The 13,177-nt window shown below is 33.7% G+C and overlaps 1 protein-coding gene across 3 annotated transcripts in view; it reads left to right on the top strand.

The window, feature by feature from the left end:
- Arfgef1 (ARF guanine nucleotide exchange factor 1) overlaps window positions 1-13,177 on the top strand; it is a 107,760-nt gene that overhangs the window by 21,966 nt on the left and 72,617 nt on the right. For all 3 annotated transcript variants that reach the window (XM_026407757.2, XM_026407756.2, XM_077801425.1), the window contains exons 2-5: window positions 6,318-6,348; window positions 7,006-7,162; window positions 8,320-8,466; window positions 10,116-10,295. In XM_026407757.2, the coding sequence (XP_026263542.2) occupies window positions 6,318-6,348; window positions 7,006-7,162; window positions 8,320-8,466; window positions 10,116-10,295 (515 nt within the window). The remainder of the gene's footprint in view (window positions 1-6,317; window positions 6,349-7,005; window positions 7,163-8,319; window positions 8,467-10,115; window positions 10,296-13,177) is intronic.

Below are 13,177 nucleotides of genomic sequence, written 5' to 3'. Positions count from 1 at the left end.
CCTCACAACACATTGAAATAATCTTCCATGTTCTTGAAGTAATTTGTGCCTCTTTATCTCTCCCTCCCCATTTGCTAAGAATTTGTTTCAAATCCCAGTCATCTTATGTCTCCAGCTCTTTCTGTTTCAGTTATCTATTGCTGAATAATAAAACATCCCAAGACTTCTTGGTGTGACACAGTGAATGTTTTATTATGCTTACAGACTATGTGTTTAGAGTTCTGGTGGGATATGTCTGGAACCTCAGCTGGGAAGACTCAAATGAATGTGGGAGTTATGAATGGTGGGGAACTAAAATCTTCTGGATTCTTCTTCATTCACATGCTTGGTGCCTGGGTAATGACCTGAAAGCTGGGCTCAGGTGGAACTGTTGACCACTTTTTGTGATTTCCAAGTGGCCTGGTTGGGGTTTTCACATCAGGGCTTCTAGATCCCAAGAGGGGTGTTTGGAGACCCAGCATTCCAAAAGAATCAGGCAAGAACTACATGGTTTATTCTGACCCAACCTTGGCGGTTGTATGCTGTCACTTCCACTGCATTCTGTTATTTATAAATGAATCTTTTAAGGTTAACCCAGATTCAAGAGAGGGAGAATTAGATTTTAGCTGATCTTGGGGTTATGGCAAGGTCACTTTGCAGAATATGCATAGCAAATATCATACTGGCCATTTTGGGAAAAAAAAACTCTGTCATGCTATCTCCCAGTCTTCAAATTCCTTTACAGGTTGAGTATCCCTAATCTGAAAATCATTTCAAAATCAGAAATGCTTCAGAATCCAAAAATTGTTTCTCAGGAAATTGGTGATCTCAGAGCATTTCTAATTTCACAAATTTAGATTAGGGTTGCTCAACCAGTAAAGTTTTTGCAAATATTCCAACATGTGAAAAATTATAAAATCTGAAACATTTCTTGTCCTAAGCATTTCAGATGAGGGATACTCAACCTATCTTGGATCCTGCTAGATACTGCCACTTGAACACAACTCAGACTTACCTCTTCAACTTTTCCCCCCACTGCTTCCCTGACACTATGAGAAACTACATTTTATGTCTAAGTTAATGGTACCTTTCATTCACCCATGCAAGCCAGATCTCTGTTTGCTAACTACCCTTTCCCCAACAAATGATGTAGTTCTGTTCTTCCTTGCCCATGGAATTTACAGTTTTTCCTTCCTCTTGTGACAGCTTTAGTTCAAGCCATTTTCTCTGCTCTAGATTACTGCCATTCTCTTTTAACTCCTGTATTTTAATTCTGGTATGAAATGTGTTTCTAAAGTCACTTTTCTATCCATACCAGGATGGAAAAGTCATCCTGGTATAATCTTTACATCCAAAGGAATGTTATTTTCCAGAGTAATTCCTTATATTTCTGCAGTGTTTTATTAAAAATACTTAGTTCTAGTAAAAAGTACTTTCATATGTATTGTCATAGTTGATTCAGTTCACCTTACTGTTTTTAATCATAATTGACCCTGTAACAACTTAAAATAGAGTCATGGGCTTCTTTCTTAATCTAATGAGAGTTATGCACTTTTCCCCCCAGAATAATGCTTGCATATACTTTTTTTTTTTTTTATACCGGGGATTGAACCCAGGGATTTACCACTGAGCTATATCTGCACCCCTTTTTATTTGAGACAGGATCTCATTAAATGGCTGAGGCTTGTTCTGCCTCAGCCTCCCTCCCAAGTCACTAGGATTACAGGCATGTGCCACTACTCCTAGCTTTGTATACATAATTTGGATGGATCATAGTATTAAAGTAACACTTTGGATTTATAAATTCTAATGTGTTTACTAAAAACTATTAATTTGACTCAAGTCTTTCTGTAAATTACCAGTTGAGTCAGCATTGAGTAACTGCTGCTGTTCTATAAACAACATTACATATAAGACAAAATTGATGTTGAATCTATGCAGGTATCGCGTTGAAGTTTATATTTGTATTGTCAGTTGGGAAGGAAGCTTCTAAATAATAGTAAAAATAATATGAGAGAGAATTTTTAATATTTTTAGGAGGTGAGATATAACTTGCATACGCTCATTAAATGACTTCTATGCCTTACAGATATTGTTGACTTGATTTCAATTATTGAATGTATTTGAAAGGAATAAAACCTGTGTTCCTTTCAAAACACTTTAAGAAAATATTCTTATACTAATTCACTGTGAACCATTTCCTCCAATTTTGATTAAAAAGATTTTCCATCTATATATGTTTTTAAGAGATTATTTTAAAATTTTATAAAAATAGTTCTGAAGGAATAGATGAGTTAATGAATAGAAAATAATTACTGAAAGAATTTCAATACTCAAATTCTGGAATTTTTTAAAAAGAGCTATGGTTACACAGTACTGAATAAATCAAGCCTCTGGTTTATATCTTATTTTAGCTCAGAAATGATAATATTATCACATATTATCTAGTTACAATATGTAGTATTTTTCAGAGCATTGTTGAAAGTATTTAACTGATTGTGGTTATGTTACTCAGCTTTCTGTTACTATACCAAGGTACCTGAGACAAGTATAAGAAAAAAGGCTTTATTTATCTCAAAATTTTGAAGGTTTCAGTCCATGATTGATTAGCCCACATCATGGCAGGCCAGTGGCAAGATACCATATCTGGCAGGAGCATATGGTGGGGCAAAATTGTTCACCTCATATCTAAGAAGCAAAAAGAATGAGGAGGAGATTGGGAAGCCTCTATCCACTTCAAGGACAATGACCTGAAGACCTCTTACTATGACCTCATTTTAAAGATTTCATCACCTTCCAATAGAGCCACCCTGGGGACTAACCTTTAACACAAGGGGCCTTTGGGGAACATTCAGTATCCGAACTACAGCAATAATCAAACCGTGTTTCTGAATTTAATGAGAAAGTATTTTACAGTTAAACATTGTATGATTTTTATTTTGAATATGTTGCTTATTTTGATGCTTCAGTAGTCTTTTCTTTGGATGTTTTTCTATAATAATTGAGAATTAGTTTATTTCTTGAGCCTGCTGCTAGAAGCTAACCAAGCTCTAATTTGTTAAAACACAGACAGTATCAAAGATAGAAATGACAGGACATTCAAAACCTAGTCAAAGAAATCTTACAGAAACAATAAATGCCTATGGATATATTGATGAAACCCAGCTGTTTCTTGCAAGGACCTCATAGCAATGATGTTAAACTTGTTTGTGTTTTAGAATCCCTTGATTGCTTGTGAAAATACAGACTTTACCTTCAGAGTTTCTGAGTCAGTAGGTTTGGGGACGGCCTAGGGTTTTGCATTGCTTAAGAGCTTGTTTGGAAGTTCTAGCAGAGGAGTGCAGCTACTCATATAACCTTGATTGAAGAACAGTCTTCTTGTACCAGGTCCCCTTTGACCTAGTGTGCAACTTCAGGAGGGATGCACATGGAGCAATGAGGGAGGATGGGGACACTTGCCTAGCCAGCCAGTTCAGCTGAATCAACCCTGGTGATCAGAAGGGTGACATATTGCAGCCCAATTGCCCTCCCACCCAGGATTTGCATTTCTAACAAACTTCCAGGTGATGTTGATGCTGCTGGTCCTGGGACCACACTTTGAGAACCACTGCTTTATAAGTTTACCCTGATAATTTAGGATATATTTTTTATTCGTTTCAGTTGTACCACTTAATAGAAATTTGCTTAAATTAGCACAATGGATACTCCATTAAGACAAGAAAAATTAGTTTCTAGATCACTACTTTCCAGCTGACTGTCCTCAGAATAAGCCATCATTTAATCTGATCCTTATTTTCCTCACCAAAATGAATAATTATCCTGTGAGAATAAAATTAGATAAGGTGTGGAAAAGTGTCTTAAACTGTGTATTGCTGTGCAAACATAGTATTGCATATTCTTTTAAATATTCAGCTTATTTTAAAATATCGTCGTTTAAAATTTGCAAATTTCTGTATTTTGATAAATAATAATCTCTACCATTCTTCCATTGCCTCTGGTCCTTTTAATCTTGCTTGCTTTTTAATGTTACTGTCTTTCAGTTTAAGTGGCCTTGAATGCCTTTGAAAGGAAATATATTAAGATGAATACAGGCAGTCTTTGTGTGGCTGTATAAATATAGGCATTTTGCAAGACTGTAAAGATAACCAAAAAAAAAAAAAAAAACCATGCAAGCTATCTTAATCATCAGTGGGTATAGTTGTGATTGTTATGTGACCTTTAAAGTTTTTTGTCAAAACATTAAAAACTCTTATTGTGTGGGTATAGATATGTAGGGAAATGAAGAAAAGTACTACAGCTCACATTTAATCCACTGTAATTTAAAACATTAGAAACATTGAGGGTTAAAGTACATTTGTTTTTGATATCAGAGATTGAACTCAGGGGCACTTGACCACTGAGCCACATCCCCAGCCCTATTTTTTATTTTATTTAGAGACAAGGTCTCACTGAGTTTTTTAATGTCTTACTTTTGCTGAGACTGGCTTTGAACTCCTAATCCTCTGCCTCGGCCTCCCAAGCCGCTGGGATTACAGGTGTGCACCACTACATCCTGCCCATAGTTTTATTTTAAGAGTAGTTTTGAGGTGCTGGGGTTGTGGCTTAGCAGTAGAGCGCTTGCCTAGCATGTGCAAGGCCCTTAGGTTCTATCCTAGCACCATATAAAAAATAAATATGTAAAATAAAGGTATGTGTCCACAACTACAACTAAAAAATAAATATTTTTAAAAAACATAGTTTTGAACAGAGCCTCCCTCACTTACAATATGGAAAGAGAAAAGGGGGGGACTATCAAAGAGAAGTAGGGAGAAGAAGAAAATTGTGGTGGTATCTGAATTAATAGAGAAACATTACCTTCAACTATGCTTGTATTGGATGTATTTTATTAGTTTAAAAAACTAATGAATTTGGGGCTGGGGTTGTGTCTCAGTGGTAGAGCACTCATCCAGCACGTGCAAAGCACTTGGTTCAATTCTCAGCACCACATAAAAATAAATAAATAAAGGCATTAAAAAAACTAATGGAGTCATATAGTAAAATGGATTGTAGGGTCTATGAGATGTGAATCATTTTGTTTTGAAAACAAGGGTCAGCATACTTTATCTGCAAAGGGCTTTTGGGGCCAAGAGGGAGAATCCAAGGATATTATATAAAGTACTTAAATAACAAGATAAAAATATATAAATTTGTATTGATGAAATTTAAAATAATAATACAAATGCAGTTAGCCATACAGTCAAACTGTGCAATCCTCAGACAAATTATTCAGTCTCTCTACTTTGATTTCCTGGTGTTTAAAATGGAGGTATCATAGTCCATATCTCATAGGGTTGTTATAAGGTTTAAATATCTTAGTATATGTGAGAAGTAATCATCTGTACCTGTTATATTGATTAAATGCTTTTCTTCCAGATTTCAAGTAGGGTTAATCTATTAACCAGAGCCCCCAATGTATCAATTAAATTTCAGGGTCTTCTACTAAAGTAGGGTTTATCTAATTCAGCTCATTCCTTATAAATAGTGAAAGGGCAAATTCCCCATAATTTAAAGTGGGCCTGCATATTTTATTGTATTTTATTATATTTTCTCTTGATCACACAGTTACTTATATATATATATATATATATATATATATATATATATTCATAAATATAAAAATTGTTTAAATATTCAAACATATAAACATGTTCCAGAAGTTATATAGCTCAGTTGGGCATGGTAGCACATGCCTGTAATTCCAGTGGCTCAGGAGGCTGAGGTAGGAGAATCAAAAGTTCAAAGCCAGCCTTAGCAAAAGCAAGACGTAAGCAACTCAGTGAAACCCTGTCTCTAAATAAAATGTAAGAATAGGACTGGGGATGTGGCTCAGTAGTCAAGTGCCTGTGAGTTCAATCCCTGGTACCAAAAAATTAATTAATAAAAGTTTTAAAAGAAAGAAAGAAAAAGAAATTATAGTTCAGGCCTGATAATCTCCCTGAGATGCATAGGACTGGTGCATTGAGAATTTTTTCCCGTCATCCATCATTTGCTTTACATATTGTGACTTCAGTGTATTAACATATATAATATTTTATTCAATACTTATGATTAATAGAGTTACTTGACAAAAAAGGGAATGCTCTGAGAAAGGCAAATTCTTTGGGAATTTCACATCTATGGTGGTTAATGTTTGGTTTTATACTAAATACATACATATAATAAAACACCCAATTTTTTTAATTTGTATTTTCCCAATTTTTGTAGAAGTTTCAAATGAGTTTATAAAGCTTGAATTCAAATTCTTAGTGACTTTTCTGTTATATTTTCTAATGTATGCTTCTTTTCTTTTTCCCTGACAGAGGAAATAAAAGCTGAAACTGAAAAACAGAGGTTTGTGGGATTTTTTCTCTTTAATACAAATAATTTGCAAATTTGTTGGTCTTGGCTGAAATATTAATAGTAATTTTTAATGTAATAAGTTTTCTTTGTGTGAGCTTGTAGTAAAATACATTTTTAAAAAAAAATGAGTTCTTAAGAAATATAATTTGAAAGCATATTTAAATATAAAACAGTCTTGTATAAATAAGTACAAGAAAGGTACTTCTGAGATATACCTTAAAGTCTTTTCTTAAAGACTTTGATTGATATTTAGAAAAATTAGATTTCTTTGATAGTGTTAGCATCTTTAGAGCAGAATTGAATAACTCCAAAGGTCAGTTTAACTTCAGGACAAATAGAAAACCCATTGCTTTTTAAGGTATTATGATAACAAATTTATGTGGCAGTGAGATATTTAATAAAAGATATAGAGGTTTTTGGAAATATATTAGACTAGACACTTGTGTACTGTGTTTAGTAACAGCTCTGGCCACTACTTTTTGACCTTGTGGCAAATCAGCTTTGGTACTTTGGTTTCCTCATGGCATGTGGTAAGATAGAGAATTGCATTAGCAAGGTTCCTTTTAGAATTGAAATTCTGAGTTTCTGTATAAACTTATCATCAGTAATGATAAGTGTGATATTCTAATTAGACTCTTTTTATTTTAGTCCTCCTCATGGAGAAGCAAAAGCTGGATCAAGCACCCTTCCACCAGTGAAATCAAAGACCAATTTTATTGAAGCAGACAAGTACTTCTTACCTTTTGAGTTGGCATGTCAGTCCAAATGTCCCCGAATAGTTAGTACATCTCTAGATTGTTTACAGGTGTGTATAAAATGGTATCTAATAACCATCTATTTGGAAGGTGTTTCTAAAAGGCTGCTCAACAGTTGATGTTTCAGATATTTCTGTGAAAGCCTTGAATATTCTTTTTTGAGATGAGAAACCAAATAGTTGCTTATAATCACTAGACAGTAATAGTTGCAAAAAAAATGTTTCTAGTTTAGTGGTAATAAAAATCATTTGCTTTGAGAGACCTAAAGTCTTTACTAAGGTTATCAATAATGAAAATATTGGTTTGGACTCATTCCATCAGTGAAATGGAAGAACATTAATGCTTGTAATCTGATGCTGACTTTATATATGTCATTATTTGGAAATTATTTTACTAGGTGCCTGCTATTTTAGTTAAAGCAATAGGTTAATATCCACAACTTACTATTTCGCTGCTGGACCTCAGCTGTGACATTTATTTATGTTAGAAAATTTCTGAACGCTTTCATACTGTCTTTCAAACACATACACACACACTCACAAGATCCTCTTAGATATTTTATGAGTCAAACAAGCTTTAGATAGAGGGGTACTTACTTTCCAGATTACACAAATTCAACCAACAATTCAGTGGCTAGGAAGAGTTCATATAATTTGTCCTTAAGATAGGTTAAAGATTTCTTCATCTGGTATCTGACCTTGTTTTCTTCAGAAAATTATAAATACGATATCAATGCTTTCCTTCCAAGACATAATATAACGATGAATGAACAAATAGGTGTTTTATTGTGCCAGTGTATAGAAGCAGGTTTTGCTGCAGATTGATAGATCTAACTTGGGAAGAGATTTTGTATCATTTAAGTGTTTCCACAAAAGCATTCATTATCAGTAAAACCTTGTTTAGATAGAAGGCAGTAAGCAATTCTAGGACATCAGAGACAAATTCTCAAAGCTCGCTTTTTCAAAGTATTGCCTGTTGGTTTCTATTTTGTGATTATTGCAAGTATAAATGATTTTACCTATTTATAGGTAGTAAACAACAGAAAAAGTTGATATTGACTTTGATAAGACCTTGGTGTGTTTTTTTTTTTGGTAAGAATGTTAATACATAATTCAATCATATTGTATTTTCACTTATATTCAATTAGTGTTTGTGTAAATATATGTATTTGATTAATGAGAATCTTTATTTCCTTTTTCCATTTCAGAAACTTATTGCTTATGGGCACTTGACTGGCAATGCTCCAGATAGCACCACACCAGGCAAAAAATTGATTGATAGAATAATTGAAACAATATGTGGCTGCTTCCAAGGTCCTCAAACAGACGAAGGAGTTCAGCTGCAAATAATAAAGGTAATTAGTTATATAAGATGATTTGTTGTTCATAATCTATACTTTTTAAAATCAGAGACCTTTCTGATATACCTTGAAATAGTATTTACCTTTTACATGCATTCTTGCTATACTAGAGATCTTTGGGTGTTTTTTAGACTCCACATCAAGAGATTCTGTTGAATGCCAAGAATTCATTAGAAGACAACTATATTCCTGTATTCCTTCTTTAGAATGTCCCAATTTAGGTTTGGGCTCCAGAGTCTGTTCCAGAGTTTTTCTATTTCTGGTGTTTGTCATATATATTCTACCCTTCAAGCTTTAGGGTGATTCTTAAATCTGTTAGCTCCCTACTTTCTTCTTTTTATTGGACCCTCATAGACTGCCCTCTCAAGCCATGGAACAATCACCACATGAAATACTGTCCACCAGCTTTCCTGATTCCCTTGTATGTATCTGTCTATTGAACCTGCTCAGCAAAACTCTATTTTACGTTCAAGCTATAATGAACCTGGATGGTTGAATTCCAATAGAGAAAAACTAGTCATGTTTTCAGTCTATCAATGGTAGTATGTTACATATCAGTAAAATTTTAGTGACTATAGTACTTCTGAAAATAGTTTACATGTATAAAATGCTTGATGTGTGTATAGCCTTTTCTCAATCTTTTCATTTTATAGCTGTATTTGCCTCACACATTTTATTTTAATTTAATGTTTTAATATTTTAATAATTAACAGTTTAATTATTTTGACCTATCATATGCAGTTTGATGGCTTTTGGAGTTTACTCTAGGTATACATTTATTAATGCTGACTATGCATAGCATTGGACAAGCTGGAAGATAAAAAACGTTTTTACTTGCCAGGCGCAATGGGACATACCTGTAATCTCAGCGACTCAGGAGGCTGAGGCAGGAGGATCAAAAGTTCAAAGCCAGCCTCAGCAAAAGTGAGGCACTAAGCAACTCAGTAAGACCTGTCTCTAAATAAAACACAAAAATTGGGCTGGGGATGTGGCTCAGTAGTCAAGTGCCCCTGAGTTCAATCCCAGTTACCCCCGGCCCCCCCAAAAAGTGTTTATACTTGAAAAATTCCAAGTTCCAATTCCATGTGAAAATTCACATGTATGAAAGTTGATCACTTTATTGGAGAAGTCACCTTACAATTATTTTAAATGCTTTATTCTAAAAATTCATTAATGTCTTCAACAACACATTTGTTGACTCCAGTCAGTAAAAAAGATATCAGAAAATTGGTGGTGAAAAAGGCAGTGTTTATCCTCCATAATTGACATTCTAGTTTAATAGAGTATATAAAGTTTGTATTTGTGCTCTACTGTGACATGAGAGTTCAAATGTCATATATTTAAATTAATTAAATAATATTTATATTAATAAAACCTAGGTTAAAACATATTAGTTAAAATGTTTTTCTGGTGTTCTTCAATGGGGAAGATAATGTGGAAACTACTGCCCTGAGGAAAACATCAAATATTTTAACAGTTGATGACATATTCAAGGCAGGTAAAAATTCTGTATATGCTACCTGAGAGCAATAATTGTTTCTGTAAGTTTTAATTTTAATATGAAAAATTTCATTTTTTAAAAAGTTTTGCTAACACTCTGGATACAGAAAATTGCTTTAACTTTGCTTTTTTTTTTTTTTAAGGCTTTACTTACTGCAGTCACATCACAACACATAGAAATTCACGAAGGAACTGTACTGCAAGCTGTGAGAACATGTTACAATATCTATCTAGCAAGCAAAAATCTCATCAATCAGACAACAGCCAAAGCTACTCTTACTCAGATGCTAAATGTTATCTTTGCACGCATGGAAAACCAAGCAGTAAGTATTTAAAATAGACGGAGTAGAGCACCATAAGTATCAAATATAGAAAGGAGTTTAAAGTAATTATAGTGAAATCTTTGTTCCTGTGAAGAAGGGCATCTTTGATTTACATGTCTCTTTTCTCTTTACTGTAGATGTTTTTTTCCATTTTATTTTGAGGTTTGTTGACTTGTTTGACTTTGGACAAAGTGTATTTTTAGTTGTTCACAAATAGAATGTGAAAAATATTGGTTGCCATCTTCCTCAGGGAAGTGTTTATGAATTGAAACTTTTACTGAATTTTTAGCTTAGTAGAGTGTAATGTAGAAATAAAACTACTTAATTTAATCTGTTCTGGTGTATAATTACATATTGGAAATTACATACAGATACATATACAAAATTACATATGAAGATCTATATTGATAATGATTAAATATATCTTTTCTTTTGTGTATTAAAGGTCTTATATTCCTTATACTTAAAACTATTTCAGATTGGTTGGTAGAGGTCAACAACTAAAGAATCATTTAGGTTTTATTTTGTGGGTTTGGTTAGTTTGTGTTCTATTGCCTAGGTCTTCAAAGTTAAAAACCAACTTCCAACTTTTCATTTTGAACTAATTTTAACATCTTACCCAATGGTAGTATAATTTGACAAAAACAATTAATACTGACACAACATTAATAATTAAACCACAGACCTTACTTGAATTTTACCAGTTTTTCCCACTAATGTCTCTTTTTTATTTGTGATCTGACATAGGATCCCATGTTACATTTAGTATGCATTTGGTTGTTATGTCTTAGTCTTCTCCAGATTCTTGATAATTCCTCCATCTTTCCATATCTTTTGTGATTTTGCTGTTTTTGAAGGGTATTAGTCAGGTTTTTTGGTCCAGTATCCCCAAATTTGCTTTGTTTCCTGTTTTCTCACAATTAGAATGAGGTTGAATGTGTTTTTGCTAAAACATCTCTGAAATAATGTGCCTTTTTATGTATTATGTTAGGAACTGATGATGTTGATATGTCTTCTTATTGGTGGTAACTTTGACCACATGGTTAAGTTTAGAACTTTCAGATTCCTGCACTATAAAGTTACTAGTTTTTCTCCTGTACTTAATAAATGTCTTGGGAAAGATATTTTAAGACTGCGTAGATATCCTGCTGCTCCTCAGATTCCCCATACTCCACAATTCTGGTACCCAACAGGAGATCTTGTTGGCAACATATTTCTGTGGTTTTTCTGTAATGGTGATTTTGTTTCTCTTTTTCCTTCTGTATTAATTAACTGTAGTTTCTCTCCCTTCCCAATTTACTTATTTATTCAGTTATTTACTCTGGCTACTCTGGCAATCTGTTCTCATGTATATTCATTTAACCAGATTGTATTATAATCTGATACTGTCATTATTTACTTTGTGTGTTACCCATATTATTTTAGCTTTGGCCTTGCGTCCTTTGATAAGCCCTCATCTTTTTCAAATACTTGCATCCTTTTCTGGAATCTCAGAATATTCCATGCTCATTTTTAATTTTACTTCTTTCAGCACTGGAATCAACCACTTCAACTAGGGGCCCTCACTTCTTCAATTGAAGAATGATATTTGGAAACCAAAATCTGAGTGCTCAGTGTGTTCATTGTCTATAGGGTGTTATTACTTCTAGGCCTTCAGCATATAAAAATAGATGCCTGTAAACTAATCCCTACCATGCCCATCTCCATACACTATATATTACTATTTATCTGTATATATGAAAAACCATGTGTTTGTACTGATTTTTGATTTCAGTACAACCACCTAGGGTTCATTCCAACTTTATCCCTTATTTGTAAATTCTTTCTCTAAACAGTAAGAAATCTGGCTTTAATTTTCTACACTGTACTGATTGTTCAATCCTGTTAAATGTTAGTTTTCGAAATGCTAACATATACCATTGGAAGAAGCAAAGTTCTCTGATTTTTATATGTTCAAACTCTGCTTTCCAAAGATACTTATGTTAGTTCCTTTCTTCCCCACACTCCTCAACTTCAAAGAGGAAATTTTATCTCTTTAAAATACATTTACCTTGGTTTGTTAACTTTTTTTTTTTTTCATTTTCAGAAACCCTCACATCCCAAATAGTTTTACTTCTCTATTTAGGGAGTTTATAAAATATTACTGTGATTTAAGAATCAGAGCTGTATAAAAGTATATTCAGAGAAGTCCCATTCCTTTCTAATTTTTATCACCCTGTTTCTCTGCCTTATTTCTTTCCAACCCCTTGAATGCAGCTAATCTGTTTAGTTTTTCTTATCCTTCCTGCATTTCTTAACAAATGAGTAGATACACATATTGCATCCTGTGTCACTTTCTTACATGAAAGGTAGCATATTATATTAGTTATCTATCATTGCATAACAGATCACTTCACATTTTAGATTTAAATAGCAAAGATCACCTCTTACAGTTTCGAAGTGTACAAAAACCGCAGGTAGCTTAGGTGGGAGTTTCTGGCTTGGGTTTTGAATAAGGTTGCCACTGGCTGCATGGATCAGAGTATCAGATAGGGCTACAGTCATGTGATCTCTTGGGGAAAGGCCTTAACTTCTATACCTTGTATGTCTCCAAGGGCTGCTCCTGACATTGCAGTTAACTTCCCCAGAAAGAACGATTCAAGAAAGAGAGTGACAAGACAGAAGCTGTAATGTCTACCTTATAATCAGAAATGCTCGCATAGATTATGCTTAGTTTAGAGTGGAGGGGACTACACAAGGAAGTGAAAATCAAGTAGACTAGAAAGCCACATCATTGATAGCCATTTTAAAGGCTGGGAACCACACTTGCTATTGATACTCTTTTGTATTTTGATCTTTTTACCTAAAAGTGTGTCCTGGAAAGCACATTCCATGTCAGTTCT

Source organism: Urocitellus parryii, chromosome 7, assembly GCF_045843805.1.
Source record: "Urocitellus parryii isolate mUroPar1 chromosome 7, mUroPar1.hap1, whole genome shotgun sequence".
In the NCBI taxonomy this organism is placed as follows: domain Eukaryota; kingdom Metazoa; phylum Chordata; class Mammalia; order Rodentia; family Sciuridae; genus Urocitellus; species Urocitellus parryii.
Note: the sequence above shows the minus strand (reverse complement) of the source record. Positions and strands in the feature narration are given on the sequence as shown.